The 17,774-nt window shown below is 30.9% G+C and overlaps 2 protein-coding genes across 3 annotated transcripts; one reads left to right on the top strand and one right to left on the bottom strand.

Annotated features, from left to right (window-relative positions):
* Positions 1-705: 705 nt before the first annotated feature.
* Positions 706-6,858, top strand: LOC120259489. Its single transcript, XM_039267101.1, has 15 exons — positions 706-822; positions 1,646-1,756; positions 2,114-2,173; positions 2,331-2,441; positions 3,425-3,505; positions 3,595-3,713; positions 3,797-3,898; positions 4,181-4,297; positions 4,468-4,536; positions 5,043-5,109; positions 5,453-5,506; positions 5,585-5,674; positions 6,172-6,231; positions 6,318-6,356; positions 6,543-6,858. The coding sequence occupies exons 2-15, from the start codon at positions 1,667-1,669 to the stop codon at positions 6,663-6,665; spliced, it is 1,182 nt and encodes a 393-aa protein (XP_039123035.1). The 5' UTR covers positions 706-822; positions 1,646-1,666; the 3' UTR covers positions 6,666-6,858.
* Positions 6,859-7,598: 740 nt separating this feature from the next.
* On the bottom strand, positions 7,599-10,053 carry LOC120259519 (auxin efflux carrier component 7-like). 2 transcript variants are annotated; one of them, XM_039267132.1, is made up of 6 exons: positions 9,231-10,053; positions 8,812-9,058; positions 8,516-8,601; positions 8,257-8,414; positions 8,098-8,160; positions 7,599-7,983 (listed from the first exon to the last, which is right to left on the bottom strand). In XM_039267132.1, exons 1-6 carry the CDS (start codon positions 10,027-10,029, stop codon positions 7,888-7,890), a joined length of 1,449 nt encoding a protein of 482 aa, XP_039123066.1. In that variant the 5' UTR covers positions 10,030-10,053; the 3' UTR covers positions 7,599-7,887. The 2 variants fall into 2 exon arrangements, with proteins under 2 accessions (XP_039123066.1, XP_039123067.1); XM_039267133.1 differs by having other exon boundaries at positions 7,600-7,983; positions 8,084-8,160.
* Between the last annotated feature and the right edge of the window lie 7,721 nt (positions 10,054-17,774).

Raw genomic sequence — 17,774 nt, 5'->3', positions numbered from 1 at the left:
GAAATATATACGTATATTATGGAATAACTTTTTTATCATTTAAATTCTATTTTGAACTTAAATCCATTCTCATCCGTTAACCCCCATAAGTTAATTACTTAATAAATATATTTACTAATTAATTTAATAATAACAGTTAATGATTAGTAATATACTAAAATGATAAAACTTAATTTTAAACTTCCAATCTATTTTTATTTTATTTTATTTTAATCCCTACAGGTTTAATGTTTTAAAACATATTTATAATTCCATACGTTTGCAGTTGCAGTCTTGCAGAGAGGCATAGATACTAGAAATGTAGAAAAACATATCCCTCTTATATACACAAAATCAAATCATATTATTAAAAAAGAAACAAAATAAAAATTAGTATATATATATACAAGATATACTCCATAATACACAGCATAAGGGCGGCGGCGCGGCAAATTCGGGGCAATAATATCTTTCCTGATTATCGTGTGTGTTATAGATTAAAAAAAAATAATAATAATAGACGCGAGTATCTATGGGCCCCGCACGTTTTGAACCTCAACTCCCAAGTGTGGCCACTGGCCGTAAACCGTGGGACTTTGATCTCTGTCTCTCTCTATTTCAGTATTTCTGTGCCCACCAGGCCACCACCAATGACACATGCACTTTGACTTCCAAACTCTACAAATGTCCATACAGAAAAAACTGTGCCTGCCATTCCTCTTCTCATCCATTCTTCAACCTTGAACAATCATCTCTTTGTTCAATAACTCTGAGAGCAAGCTCCTTTTGTTTATTTTATTTACTTAATTTATTTTGTAGGGGATTTGCTTTTTTGCTGAATTGGTGAGACCTTGTTTCTATCTTTGTCTATTTCTGTCTTCAATAACTCTGAGAGCAAGCTCCTTTTGTTTATTTTGTTTTTTTGTTTTTTGTTTTATCCTTTGTTGATTAAGTTTTTGAGCTTTTTTGAGCTCTTGGGATATGTATTCATTTGCTTCAATTATGTCTTTTGATCATGTTTGTGTTGATAGAAATATTATTGTGGGGGATTGTTTTTCATTGTTTTTCTTTTTGCAAGTGTGGTTTATATATATATATATATATACATAAATGGAAGAATTTACTAGTTCCTTGATGGGATGACATGGGAGAGTTGAAATTTTCTGTTGATTTGTTGAATCAATTTTTTGAGGATGTGCTTAGTCATATATGATGGATGGAATTTTCTTGCTTGGATACATAAATTTCCCAATTCTAGATTCAATTCTGCCTTTATTTTTCCTTCTCATTGGACTTTAGCGAGCTAAAATTATCTTTCACGTTCAATGGTCATGTCAACTTGCCCTTCCTTTTGCTTCACCTCTTGTTTAACCATTCTCTTTCTTATTCTTTGCGCGTTTGGCTTGATAAGCTTACTTGTTCTAATGCTTATTAGTGGACATCCTTTATCTCAACCATCCTTTAGAATCTCGATCTCGACACGACCTTATTTGAGACTCATGGTTTTCATCTCAATCTTCTGATTTGCTTGAGAATTTTTTTCAAAATTTCAGTGTGTAAAAGTTTCTATAATCTCTGAATATTTCAGTTCCATTTTTATCTTAGAGTGCTACTTTAATGCTTTGTTAGCTGTGTGCTTAATTTATTCTGTGGTTTTGCTTTGCAGGTTTACTTACACACAAATTCCATGACCGGAAGGAACCTTTTCCCTGCAGCTATTTTAATATGTATATTTCTCTTCATAGGGACTGCATTTGTTTCTTTGGATTTTAAGGAGGTAATGCTCTTTTCTGTTCATGCAACCCAAAGTATGATGACTCCATTTTAGAATAAATTCGAATTGCCATTATTAGAAATAAAAGGAATAATTCATGGCTTTGACAATGAATCATAATTTTATATAACTTTTTTCCCCTTTTGTTGCTCATTTAATTATAATTGAAAACTGATAACTTGTAGAAGTGTTCTGGAATAGAGTAAACAGCTTGGTGACAACTCTGTTATTTACTGCATATTTGATATTTTTTTATGATTGAAAGAAAACAAAGTATTTGGTATTAAAGTGATGGATCATGAATCATTCATTAGATACTCTGCTACAATTTGCTTAGATAATACTTGAATTTTTCTGCAGAAATTACCAGCCTTGGAAACTGCAGGATCCACACATTCAGTGCTCTCAGAGCCATGCAAGGTATTTCAATTTTCTTCTTTTATACACTTTGAAATTCAAAGCTTTCAATTTTATTTCATTTTTTTTATTTCTTTTTGGCCTTATTTAGTACTAGCAGTTGGTAACAACTTTAGTAATTATGCATTTTTTGTTGATTATTCTCTCCGCTTGGTATCAGAGTGAATGCAAATCTTCAGGTGGTGAATCATTGCCGAGAGGCATTGTTAGTAGAACATCAGATTTAGAGATGCAGTCTCTAGGTGGTTCTCCTCGTTCTTTGAAGAAAAAGGTATGTGAAAAATTTATACCATTGGCTATGGCTGAATAATAAACTCTTCCTCTAGCTTTCCTTAATATGCTTTCTAGAGTTTATGTAAGATGCTCACTAAATTCTATATGATTTATTGTCTTTGAAATATGATACTGTGAATATATATATATATACACACACATGTATATTTGACTATTAAAATACATGTGTGGGGAGTAGCTTTTCTTATTTACTACAAGTGTAGTTGAATTAGAAGCAATCCAAATTATGCTATATTAGTCAATTTTTCAACAATTTTGAATATAATATACGTATTTCATCTCTGTTAACAAGCATGATACAGATGAAGCTTGATATCTGCAGTACATGGCTGTTGTAAAATGCTTATGGTTAAATTTCTCTTTACATATATGTTACAGTTAGCATAGTTTCCATTTTTCTTTTAAAGGGAATGACTTTGTTCATGAACTTCTGAGTCTTTTTGTATGGCCTGCATTTGTACTTTTACCATCACTTTTTTGATTTGCTGTGTTTGGAAAGATATATTTGTGTTTTATATTTTTGGTTGGATTTTTAAGAAGTATGATGCAAGTATATCTTGTTATTTATTAATGGGCAAGCTCGATAAATCGAATTCCAATGCAAGAACTAGGCAATGAAATTGTCATAGTTTGATCAAGTTCAGTTCAGGTTTTAATTGACTTGTAATTGTAATTATCTAGTGCTTCTCTTATTTTTATAATCAATAGACTGAGGACGGGCCCAATTTGTTTCTTGTAAATGTTTGTATAAGAATTGTGGATGTAATATTGGATTTTTTCTTGTACTTTTTCATCATTCAAGAATTGTGAAGCAATTTAATTATCTAATGCATGGGATAGCAAATTGCGGCAACTTCTCAAAAACAGCGTATTAAGTCATCAATGAATATATTATGATAGCTGTAATAACTTTAAGATTGTTTCCTCGAAATAATATTCTTTCTCATATGTTGAAGCCAGGGTAAAACAACTCAGAAGAGCCTATTGGCCATCGCTGTCGGGGTAAAGCAAAAGAAAGTTGTTAATCAAATTGTTCAAAAGGTACACTTTTGCCACTAAAGTGTCCCTTCTCTGCAAAAAATTTGTTCTTCTTATTTCTGACTTCTGATTCTCTTCTCATTAATTTGTAGTTCTCTTCAAATAATTTTGTTATTATGCTTTTCCACTACGATGGTATTGTGGATGGATGGAAAGACATGCCCTGGAGTGGGAGTGCTTTGCATGTATCTGCCATTAATCAGACAAAATGGTGATTTCTTATATGATAAGTCCTTTGCAAATCACAATTGGTTGTCATGTTAATAACTAAGAATTCTACCTTTGGTAGCGCAGGTGGTTTGCCAAACGCTTTTTACATCCAGATATTGTTTCAGAGTACAAGTATATTTTCCTTTGGGATGAAGATCTTGGAGTCGATCATTTCCATCCTGGACGGTCTGTTGATGTTAAATTTTAAAAATTTGTAGTATGATTTATTGGCCTTTAGGCAGGAAGTCCACTCACTTTTTAATTTGGAAACGTTCACAGATAAAACTTGAGTTCACTTTCTCTATTTCCTAAGTCATATTTTTGTTAATTCCTGTAAATTATTCTGATGAACAAGAAGTTATGAACACATGGTTATGTGGAAAAATTGCTATTTTGTATGGTTATTTGTTTTTATCATGATCTATATCTTATTAACAGAACTTTATAGGCAACTTTTAACTCTTGCAGTTATTTATCCATCATTGAAAAGGAAGGGTTGGAAATATCACAACCTGCATTAGACACATCCAAATCTCAAGTTCATCATCGAATTACTGCCCGTTGGAGGAAAGGAAATGTGCACAGGTCTTGTTTTAATATTTTTCCATATGAACACTTTTTCTGCTATCTATCACAAAAAATTTTTTCTTAAAAAAAAAAAAAAAAAAACAATCATGAGAAGTATATTATTTGCTTACAGATACTTTTTGGAGTTTGTTAAAACAGTACTAACTTTTCTTCTTCTGAATTAACAGGAGAATATACAATTATCATGGCGGTGGCCAGTCGTGTGATGAGAACAGTATTAATCCCCCATGCACTGGGTAATCATTTTCTTTCTGCATTCTGAGATAATTATTTGTTTCCCCTGTTTTCTCATGGATTCACGAATTGACTTTCTTTGTTACTTAATTTGGACAAGTAATTTTTTGTTAATAAACCTGTGCTTCACCTCTCCTTTAGAAACAACTAAGAGAAACATTTTGGTTAAAAAAAAAAACAGAGAGAGAGAGAGAGAGGTTAAAAGGCAAGTAAAGAGCAGTTATTCTGTTGAGATGACTGGAAAGAATCAGGTTAAAATGACATGAAATGGATTTTGGTTTGTTTGGAAATTGGATTTGTTCATCAGAATGACAAAAGTTTAGTTTAAGTACAGAGAATGGTGATCTTTGATGGAACTTTTTCATAGACCAATGACCTATTTATTGCACTTAATGAGAGCCATTCTTAACTGATCCCAGTTTTTTAAGTTTGGAACTGTATCTTGCTGCGAGTGCACAGTAGAGCACTTAATTTGCATTCTTCACATTGTGATGACTTAGTTTTTCAGGTGGGTAGAAATGATGGCTCCGGTGTTCTCAAGAGCTGCTTGGCATTGTGTTTGGTACATGATCCAGGCAAGTGTCTATCCTTCCCAATCTCAATTGTTATGGAATAGGACTTATTTTCTGAAATCGGCCTATCAAGTCTTTGTTTGATCTAAGACAAAATAATGAAGTGATTTTATCTTTTGTGTAGCTATCTTTTTAATATTTAAATTTCTGCTCTCTGCAAGCAGCATATAAAAATTGTTCTGTTGTAAAATATGGACAAGTATGAATATTTTGACAATTAACTGTATCCGCAAGGAAGCGTTTAACTTAATTATTTTTCTTGTTTGTGCACTTATTTTTACATGGAACGATAAAGAAACATTACAACATAATAGACTCATGATTTTTGTTTCTGGTCTGTCTTCAGAATGATTTGATTCACGCGTGGGGCTTAGACATACAACTAGGTTATTGTGCTCAGGTAACATTTAATTTCTGCATGGTTTTCATTCTATATGACAACACAAAGAAAAATAGGCCTAAGTTGCTCTTCTTATAGGGTGATCGAAGCAAAAATGTTGGCGTTGTCGATAGTGAATATTTAGTTCATAAGGCTTTACCAACACTTGGTAGCTATGATGATGAAAAGGTAATCCCTCAAATTCTTCACATTTGTATGTATTTCTTTATACCATTTTTGCCTCCTTGCCTTTTGCAATGTGATTAAACGGAAGTTGTTGATTCTTGTATTTGATATGCACAACCTTTTTGCATGTATGACCTTAATTGATGATACCTTTTTTTTTTTTTGTTTATGGGATCAATTAAATTAACAAGAAGAGCAGATTCGGATGTTATGTCTTTATAACAGTTTACATTTGGGCATTACATCATCTGAATCATATACATCTTTAGTAAAATTGATGCATTTATCTGCAATCGAACAGAATATAATTATATGATCACTATAAAATCAAAAGAAGTATACGATGTTTGGTATGCTGTCAAATCAGTGCATATATATTTTATGAAGCTCTGCCCACCTTGGGGTGATGTTGATAGAATTCAAGAGGAGGAGGAATAGGCTATTTGCAGACTATATATACATCTCACTCTCTGACCAGCTGCTTTCTCTTCTTGATTCAGACCACTGGAGAAACATCTAATAATCTCACTGAGATAAAGACTGAAAAGTCAAAAGCTGAGGTGGCATGTCAAATTCTCTCATATTTATGTATTTATTTATTAATTTATCAATGATCAATGATCTTAAATTCTATAAATTTACATAGGTAAGGGCTGGATCTCATGCTTCTAGTGACAGATCTGCGGTAAGAATCATCCGTCCTCATGCATTTATAAATTCAATGTACTCTAACAAAGTATTTGTCTTTTTTAAATTTAAAACAACCATTATTATTATTATTATTATTATTGTTATTATTGCACCTAGTAAGTTTTAATATTTTTACTTGTTCATCTTAATATTCATGGAGTATTACTGAATATATCAACAGGTTAGGTATCGATCTTATAGAGAACTTGAGATATTCCGAAGAAGATGGAATCAAGCAGTGGAAGAAGATAAATGTTGGATTGATCCATACAGCAAACCCAAAAAGAAGGCAAATAATAATTAGCACAGCTTTTCTGCTTCTAATTCAAGATCAACCATATTCATTAATCACAGTGATATATTGGAGAATATTAGCGTCATTATAGTTCCTCAGGTGTAAGCGAATGTATTTGCAATGAAATGTAATATATATATATATATATATTTTAATTTTTTCAAGTTTTTATAGTAAAATTAAGGAATATATTGGAGGTCAACTCCCTTGCATGGTGAATAATGTGAGCAATAATTTGTTCACTTAATTAGTCAATATGTATGTAAGATATGGGGGATAATATGTAATAAAATGTATTATGATTTTGACACCTAATAAGAATTATAAACATACATCATTCTTTTTCTGTTGAGAACTGTATTTAAGGGGGGGTTTTTTTAAAAAAAAAATTAATTTAAATATTGTATGTTATCTAAATATTGATTTTTTTTATTTAAGGGGTATTTTTGCACTCCTCTGGATTGTTTTATTTATTTATTTATTTATTTATTTATTTTTTTTGGAAAACTTTTAATATCAAAATAAGTTAAATGATTTAAAAATATTTCTCAAGATTTAATAAATGTTTGATTAATGATGCTATTTGCATTATAAACTCATAGTTGTATAGATTTTATTATTATTATTATTATTATTATTATTATTATTATTATTATTATTATTATAGTACTATAATTAAGATATTGATTTATAATAAATACCTAGAGAATATATGAGGATATATGAAAGAAGACCCAAAACATTTCATTCCCCTATCTATGTAGTCAACATCACTCCCACCTTCATTCTATTTAATTCCATTCCCACTTTAATTTGTTGTGAATTACATTACCATTTATTTCTCATTATTTCACCCCTCAAAACATCACCTAAATCTGAAAGACAGGACCTGTGATACCATTCCAAATAACTCAAGAAACAAATGCAAATATCAAGCCATTTTTTTTTTTTTAGCTTTATGGCATCTTTGAAGAAGCTTTTTCATTTTCAAAGATAAAAAACAAAGGTGTGAAAACCCAACATTATACACAAACTTTTTTATCATAATGTCAAAATTAATTCTGCATACAAAATTCCATTTTCTGCTAACATCCCCCCGAATAACTGACCAAATTTCAATATTCTCCTTTTCTCTTGTTCTGTTTCCACTGCATCAAAACTGAATATATATATATATATATATTCTAATCCTTCAATGCTCTTGTCATCAATCAGTCATCTCTGAATACCATCACTTTAGTTGATTCCGTACGCTTAAATTCACAAGCCCAACAACACATAATACAGTATTGTGATAGGCAATGAAATAATCATTCCGAAGATAACCCTGCAAATTAAAACAGTAAAAAAAAATCAATAGGAAGCTCCAAATTCAATCTATGAAACAATTAATTTCAGGACCGAATGGCATATATATATATATATACCCTGTGCTTAGCACCTCACTGTGCAAATTATACTCTCTGGCAAAGACGAAAGGGACGATTCCTTGAGGCAATGCAGCCTGTGATTGATAAAGTAAAGATTACTGGTAATTCATTTTTGGCTGAAATCATGCAGAATAAAATTTTGTTAATTAATTGACCATGATTTAACTCACTTGAACTATTGAGACTTTGAGTGTTTTTCCTCTGACGCCAACTACAATAGATGCAATTGCCATAAAAGCAGGTCCAGCAATAAATCTCATCAGCATTCCATATGCTGCTAATTTGCTGCCACACGCTATAATTCTTGGTTGCAAGGCCATGAACAATCCTGCAGACATATATATGTATATATATATATATATTTATTTGTCAGTAAATATATATATATATATATATAAATGGTTGGTGATCTAAAGTTTTCATTAGTACCCAGACTAAACATAGCCATCCCAAGACCAGCATTTGACAAGATTGTCACTGAATTTTCCATCACCGCTGGCTTCTTGATGTTCCATCTACATAGACATAATAATAATTAGTTTCAGACCAAAAAAAAAAAATACTTTGTCATCTATTGGAGTAATAGACGTAAATAAAATAATAAATATCAAAGCATTTAAAATATATGGAAAAAAGATTAAAGAATGAAACATGGTTTTAATTAAAAAAAAAATGAAATATAGAGAGTGAAAGAGAGAGAGCAAGAGAGGGGGAGGGAGAAGTACTTGGAGGAAACCAAGGCCCATATGAGACCAAAAAGGCTGGCATATGTGTTTGGATTTCTGATGAGTTTGGACCACACCATGGTCATGATCAATCTGACCATTTTTGTTGACATACATGAACAAACTTGACTACCCTTTTCCAGTACTTGTTCTTCTCTCTTTTCACACTCATCTAATTCCTTTTCTCCTCCATCTCCACTCTCCTCATCTTTTCTACTGCAAACTTGCACTGAATGCTCACAAAGTCCTGCGCTCATATATATATATATATATATATATTTCCCAATTAATTAAATTAAACCAGTACCAAACATTAATTAATTAATTAATTCTAAATGTACAAATTAAACTAATCATAATAAAACCATATAAATTAATTAAGTACTAATTAAATAATAAATAAATAAATAATTAATTACCTTCTGAATTGCTACAACAAGCACAACGCCAAACAAACATATGAAGCTCTTTCCCATACTCTTCATCCTCTGAAGAGTCCGGAGCCACCTTGTTAGAGTTTTGATGAAGTACTACTCTATCTCTTTGTTGTTCCAAGTCTGGTGATGAAGACGACATCGGTTTGGCTACTATAACATGCACTACTTCATCCTCCTGATCATCACTCTCTTGAGCAATGGATTGTTGATCTTGATCACTATTCTTTTCAGCTTTAGTACTACTACGACTAGTACTACTGCACCTGGTCATCTGATCACTAACTTTGACCAACAACACCAAATCATTCCTAGCAGCTCTCAACTCAAAGAGAAAAAGCAAGAGAGTATACCAAATAACACTTTGCAAAACCACAACTTGGATCATCAAAGCTTCTTGGTTGTCCCCATACATGGCTTTAAGGAGAGGTATCCCCATGACAAGGGTGTTAGGCAGTGTGGTAAGAGAGAAGGCGGTGATGCACCAATCCAAGCTTCCATTTTCAGAGAAGGTTGACCAGAAGAGAAGGAGAAGGAGAACAAGGACTTTGGAGACGGCATCGGCAGCGACAAACAAATAGTTAAGCTTAAAAGGATTGATGCGAGAGATGAACTCAAAGGAGAGAAGAGGAATAGCAAAAACAGCGACGAAACGGTTGATGCCGGAGCACTGGTCAGGAGTGAAGAGTTTCCACCACTTGACGGAGGCGTAGGCCAAGAACATGGTAACGTAGAGAGGGATGACTGCATTCAGGACGTTGGCGATGTCTTTGTAGCTGATCATGTTGCAGCAGAGAGCAAGGCCAATGGTTTTGTGGGTGGTTAATGCAGTGAGCAGCAAAGAAAGAATTTTATTTGATGATGATGATGATCATCATGATACAAGTTGTGTTTTGTTTGGAGTAGAATATATAAAGTGCTATTTTTGAGTGTGTGTGTGTTTGTGTTTGTGTTTGTGTCTTAAATACAGTGATATGAGTTAGGAGATCCTAGCAAGTTTTTTTATTTTTTTATCCATCCTATGTTAGAACAGACACACACACACACACACACACACACACACACACACACACACACACAGAGAGAGAGAGAGAGAGAGAGAGAGGAATCTAGAATTAAACTTGGACTCATTTTAATTAATTACTAGATGTAGAACGAAGAATTGAAGGTGATCTTGAATTGACACTTCTAATTAATCTGAATCTGAATGAGAAGACTACATATAATTAATTACACCAAACTGATGTAAACATAAAATAACAGAAACTAGCTAGATTAGTTTAATTAGTTCATCATATCACTAACAATATTAAATATGGATTGTGACTTTAACTTATCAACACATGACTAATTAAAATGACAAAATACATACTTTATATATATATATATATATATATAGAGCTAGCATTGAATGTTTCCAATTAAGCATGCGTATAATACGATGTGTGCACATGTGTATGGCAAATTAAGATGAAGAAATTGATACATACAAGAGGAGAAGAGAAGGAAAAATGAAAAACGAAAGCCCAAGATGGAAACTCAAATGTAATACGGCTTTAATAAAAATCAACAACAGCTCAGCTCAGCCTAGCTAGCTCAGATATATCCTCACAAGTCACAAGCAAATATCAACAATGAAATTAGGGACTAAATTTCAAATGTGAAAAGGATGTCGGTGGTCTCCAAATATATCTACCTCTTTGGTCCAACGTGCATGTGTGCTCTGCTAACTCTCTTGATGTCTCCACTTTGACTTGGTGCCAATATATATATATATATATATGTGTGTGTGTGTGTGTGTGTGTGTGTGTGTGTGTGTGTGTGTGTGTGTGTGTGTGTATGAGTACGCACGTAACAAAAGTTGATAGTATATATATATTAACTCATGAGTTTTACCTTCATTCTAGTGTTGTGATTTCAATTAGAGATAATTAATTTAGTTTAAACTTTTATTTTGACATACCTTGCCAATTAAATGTAGATGCTAAGATGGTAGAGAAAGCTTATTTAATTTCCTTCCACAGTTGATGGATCCAATCACATGTCACATTATACCAAATTAATTAATAAGCTATTAATTATTAGATATTTATTTTATTTTTCATTATTAATTTTAAGAAGAATGTTGATGCAGTTAAGTGAATGAATGCCACATTTTTGGGTGATAGAAATATATTTCATTATTAAGTTATTCTAATATTTTATATGATGGGTGGTTGATCTAGCTAGGGTGTTTTGCCATATATATATATATATATATATATATCAACACTTCTTCTCCTTCTTGATTTTAATAAATTCTTTTTATAAATTTTACACAAGCACACAGATTAAAAAATCATCAATTTTTAAAACTTTATAATAATATATAATAAATGATATTCCATCAGAAAACAAACAGTACTAGGAGATATTTGTCGGACAGTCAAGATGTCAAAACCGACAATTCAATCCTTTTGTTGTTTGTATTGGTTTATGGTTGGTTAGCCAATCGCATTATCACAATTAATGAGTCTAAACAATACCATGAGGTTCTGTCACTTGATATACTTATATAAAAGACAATGTTTGTAAATGTGAAGATGACTCCACACGTGCCCATGTTCTTCTATATATCATCCATCTTAAATACATAAAATTAATAGATATATATTGCCATCATTCTTAATTATATATATTGTAAGTGGTCATATATATATCTTTGATTCTTAATTTGGAACTTAGACTTATTTTAATCATTCATTTATCTTTAATAAAATTATAATTGTGATTCCCTATTTTCTCATCATCAAAAGTGTGAAATATGTCCTCGTTTGTTCATATCTATAAATAATCATGTTCCAGACATGCATGCTTAATTTGCTTATTTGTGATTTTCAATTCAATGTTTTTAATGTCTTGATGTCTCTTTTATTAAAAATCATAGATGTTCTCAACTTCACTTCATGGCATTTAAAAAATCATCAAACTCATGAACTAAAGACAATGCATTATCATTTCAAATAAAAATAAAAAAGGATTGTTATACCTTTTAATTCTTCTTTAATTTTAATCAAATAAAAATCAATTGAGGTTTATCATTCAAACATATAAAATGTTTAAAGATGATAGTTTTGTTAGCTTCATATATATATATATATATATAAATTGTTAGCTTCACATCTAAAAAATGATTACTTTGTGTTAATATTTGACTAATTAAAAGACCAATGGATACGTGTCAAAAAAATGGTAGATATTATAATATCAATCGTACCACATTAATGTTGCACCGAATGTTTATTATGAGGGTATTTTTTGTTTTTATAATTTTTTTTTTAGTTTTTATGTCGGGTCAAACCTAGCTAATTAGTTTCCGCAAATTAAACCTGTTGATTGTCTGAAATTAATGGTCCATATATAATTGGTATGCATGGCAACAAGCTTAATTTTCTATTGACACTAAAATGGCATCAATGTGTTCACCGAGACAAGAAGATAATTGAATTTGTTGACATTATATGGTTGCCTTAGAGGTATTAAGAAGCTCCCCACTTCTTTCTTGTGCTTGCTTGTTAGGAACCCTTGCACTTTATGCCATGAATCCTTTGGAGGTTGGAGAGGGCCCAAATTCAAAGTGTAGACCATGAATTGGTCCTTGCGGTCTTCCTTTTGTGAGACACTCCACACCTTGAAAAAGTCCCACTTGTTGGCCTATGTTGGTGCCCAATTAATCTTAGCAGCATACTCTCTCAACTGGTGGTGTCTTATGGAGAGCATCATTTTTGTTGGGGTGTCTCTTCTTCATTTATTGGATTCCTTATGGAGGATGTTGTACATGATCAGAGATATATGAGCATCAAAGCATATACAATATTGAAAACCCATTTTGCATTGTATTTTCCATTTCAAATGCAAGTAAATTAAACTATTATATATATCTCCTTTTTGGATGATAACACTATAGCTACATCCTTGTCCAAATTATATATTATATTCTTAATTAACTGTTAGTATCTATCTATCTATCTATCCATCTATGTATATATATTATATGAAAAAAATCATTGATATTTTATATAGTGAATATTTTTGTCCTTTGTGCTAACTCTCCATCCACTCATAACTTTTTTTTTTTTCATGCATAAATGGTCCCGACAGGTATTGCGTGTGTAGTACTTAGTGTGGTTTTTCAAAAATAAAAAAAAAATACTAAGTTTGGAAGATTATAGGGTATAATTAACACCAATATTAATTAAGAATAATAATTAATTTAAATATTAAAGCAATGAAGAAATTAATAAGAAAGATTACGGAGAATCATCTGGACATGTTTACTGGAGCAGTGGAAGGCGAGTACTGGAATTTTTTCTTTTTTAATTTTCTCCACTAAATCATATTATTTTTTTCTACATTATTATTTTGTTTTCTGGTTCATTATTTCTTAATTGGTTCAAATTTGGTTATTTCTCTATCCTCAATGTTAAGGTTATATAATTATTTTTTACATTATTTTATAAGTATTTTTTTTGTTCTTTTATTACAAGTGCCTTCGCAAGCTCAACAATATTGTATCTTCACTTTGTGTATATTTTAATTCGATCATGAGAATTTGACTCCCGAAACAAAAAACTTACATATTATATAAGAGATCCGGTATAAATAGGCCAACATGCGTTGGTAACTTGACTTTTTTTTTTTTTACTATTGACCCCTCAATCCCATAATTAATTGTTTGTCTATGTGTCACCTATGTTTTCGGTCTTAGTAACATTTGGCTCTAGATCTTTCAAAGCCACTTGGCATTCCTTTGCTTGCCTCCCCTTCTTTTCACCTTTATTTGTACCTTATTTTTATTTATTATTGTTTTTATAAAAATAAATAAACTAGAACTTATTCAAAATAAAAATGGTACAAAATTTTTCTGTACCTTATGAATTTGTTGTTAATTATATTTATTGTATCATTCAAAAAAATAATGATACGGTAGCTAGCTATATATATATATATATATATGGTACGAAGTTTGGCTTTAACATCCATGAGAAAATTAACAATAAATCTAAATAAATATGAAAGAGAGTCATGAAAGATTTTGCTTTTTAATCAATATCCATTTTTTTAAAAAGAAAACAAAATAAAAAAGTAAAAAAAAAATTGAAAGAGAGCATGTACATAGTAGATGGAATCAAAATATATGTATTTTAATTTGAATAGTAAGCAGAAAGGGACATGCATGGGTTCCTTGTTGTGCTAGCATTCATGTTTACCAATTATGCATGGTGTCAAGTCAATGTATCTCAATTAATATTTTAATGTTTTTATTTGTCTTAATCCAAGCTTGGATTGATGAACAAGACACCTTTCTCTTGCTTGCAAATTTAAGCATGTATATATTAATTAATTTCAAATCATACATGCATCATGCTAGAGTTATTATTGGTACCACACTGATCACGTTATCAAACAGAAGCATAACAAGACCCGTTTCCATTCCAACGAGATATCATATATTGACAAGAAGCTAGAAGAATATTGATACATGCATGCATGTAATGTATGATCAGGAGAAGGAAGAGGAGGAGAGGAGGTCGAAAAAATTATTGAAACAGATGGAGCTATAGCTATCTAGTAATTAGCAAATTCTTTTTCTTTCTTTCCAGCTGCAGGAATTAATCCAACTCCGGTCAACCTCCGGCGATGCATGTGTCGACAAATAATATACCGCATTGATTGAGCGGCATGACTTTTTCATACCATCCATTTTATGAGATCCAAAAGGATCAAACATTGACCATTCATTATCTACAGCTTTTGACTTTTCCTCATATGCCGACAATATTCTTTCATTTCGTTGCTTGGCTTTTCTTATCACATTCTTTTTCTTTTTTTTTTTCTTCTTTAATTTTCTTTTTTAATTTGGCTCAAATTTGTTGATATAATTTCTTAAAAAAATCATTCAATTAACATGTGAGGATGCTCAGTACTTCAATTTCTCTGCAGTGACATTGATGGATATATATATATATATGCTACAGTACAACATGGAAATTAAATTAAATTAATTAATGATGAAGAAATGAAGCAATGCATGACCAAATTAAGAGTAGCTAAGCTAGGGGACATATATGCTTAATTAATGCCCTTAATTTCTAAAGTAATTATTAGCAAGCCATTAACAACAAGAAGTCCATAACTGATCATCATGAACTTAATTTAGATCGGGAAAAGAAGAGTCTTGTGGTACTCATCCAACAATATTAACCTAACCTGTTAAATCATATATATGGCCCATATATACTAACTCACAGACAGATAGATATCATCCATCAACAAAGCTGCATCATCAAGGTTTTCTTTTTCTTCTTCTTCACCTTTCCTTATGGGCCTAATTAAGTGCCTTTTGTTTCATGCTTCATGTTTCATGCATGTTGCATTTCATATAATTATTAGGTTTTTTTTTTTTTTTAATAAAAAGACATCCTATCTTGTCATCTTTATATATATCTTGAAGATATATATTACTAATGTTTGAGTTTCATTCATGCTTTTTCAAACATGCCAATCTAACTTATTCCCACTTTCTATTCTTTTAATTTGCTATTGTCATGTTATATATATGTAATGTAAAAAAAAATTATATGTTGTTAAATAGGATAGATCGACATTACGGGAAAAATTAAGGCCATTAATCATCTTGTCCTAATTAAACAAAGGACACTTGGTTGGCGGTAGAAAAATTATTCATGGGAAAATAAAAGCTTTCCAAAATGATAAAACAATGAACAATTTGTTGACTTGCATCATAAACTAAGTTTATTTCATTAATTTGTGAACAATGAATATGTGCATTTATTGTTCAGTTTTTACTTCTCTAGCTACTTAGTATCAGACCTTATTTTTAACAGCAATTTCCTCCCTATTTTTAATGATTTGAAATTACCTCATTCAAATTAATTTTTCTATATGTGGTCTTTCAACCAAAATTTGTATCATCACACTTAATACTAACCTAATCTCTATTATTCCAATTGAGCGCGCACCTACTGATCAGATTCTTTTGGTAATCGCATTTAATCTATCTATCTTACATAGAATTAATATTAAAACAAAACATTATTGTTTCATGCAAGCATATATAGTATCTGTTTATGAAATGACTGTACTTGTTATATATTGAATCTGTTTGAAGTATGTAAGATAATCACTCATGTCATTAGCAATAAAACATGTTCTCCTATATATATATATATATATATCGTTCATGACAACCGATAAATTGTTGCATATTTATAACTTATAATGAAGAGTAAAATTGGGCAAGCTGCTCTTGCTAGAGTCACTTGATGATGATGATGATCTAATTCTTCAAATCCTCGATGGCTATATATGTGCTTGGGAGCAGAATTAATATAGAATATTATCTCCAACTGTCTTTGAATAATTTCATTGTAAGCAAATTGCATTTGAAGATCGACTAATTCAGAAAAAAAGCGAGTGAGTACTGAAGCTTTAATACCACGACACATTAATTCCACACACACACACACATATATATATATATATATATACATATAAAAGTTAAGCAAGTTTTAAATATTGAATTTATATACTTGCAAAAAAAACATTAGTCCAGAGGGAAATGATGTTGACTAACATGGCATAAAGTGTATATTGAGACAAATGTTCAAGAAAAATCCCATGATATATATCTGATGTTTAGTTGGATTTTAAAACTTCATCAGGTGCAATAAGTTCATCGATCAAAATGCATGCAAAGTTTATTAAATGTAAAGGCTCTTATATATGGTGTAGCTAATTAATTCCAGTCAGGGATCTACAAATTAAGTTAAGGAAACGTCTCCAAATTAATTAATCTTACACTAAATTAAGGTGGCAATTCTGATACACTTAATTACATATTGATTATTATATATGTAACAAGCTTGCGTTGAAGAAGCTAGAACACATAATTCAAGAAATTAACATATCAGAAAAACATAGTCATTGACATAATTTCATTTATGCATTGTAGATCATTTTTCAAAAGTTGAGCCCCAAGGCATTATGGATTATTTTTTATTTGAAAGGTGATATTAAATTCTGTATATATACCAAAGGAACTGTGAGAGGATTTTAAAAATGAAAAGACATTAATGTAATAAACACTACTTGTAATACAATTGATGAGAGCTTATCATTTGTAATTTCATTAATTAATGAATGATTATTTTATTTTACTTGAAAAGATGTTTAATTAATGAAATAGTTTCTCATTAGTAAAGTGGTGTATCTATTTAATGAAGTGGTGTCTCATTAATGAAATAATGTGTCTTTTTATTGAAGTGGTATAATGAAGTGATGTGTCTTTTTAAATGACACTCATTATTGAAGTGGTGTGTTTCTTTACTAAACACCACTTCATTCCTATAAAAATAATCTCCTATCATCATTCAAGAGAATTGAATGACAAACAAACTCCTCACAAGTTCATTTGCTTTGTTCTTTGAGTGCACAAAAGATAGAAGCAAATTTTCACTTTGTAAAAGC

The sequence above is a fragment of the Dioscorea cayenensis genome, chromosome 4 (genome assembly GCF_009730915.1).
Source record: "Dioscorea cayenensis subsp. rotundata cultivar TDr96_F1 chromosome 4, TDr96_F1_v2_PseudoChromosome.rev07_lg8_w22 25.fasta, whole genome shotgun sequence".
NCBI classification, from domain to species: Eukaryota; Viridiplantae; Streptophyta; class Magnoliopsida; order Dioscoreales; family Dioscoreaceae; genus Dioscorea; species Dioscorea cayenensis.
This window is presented reverse-complemented; position numbering and strand designations above follow the sequence as displayed.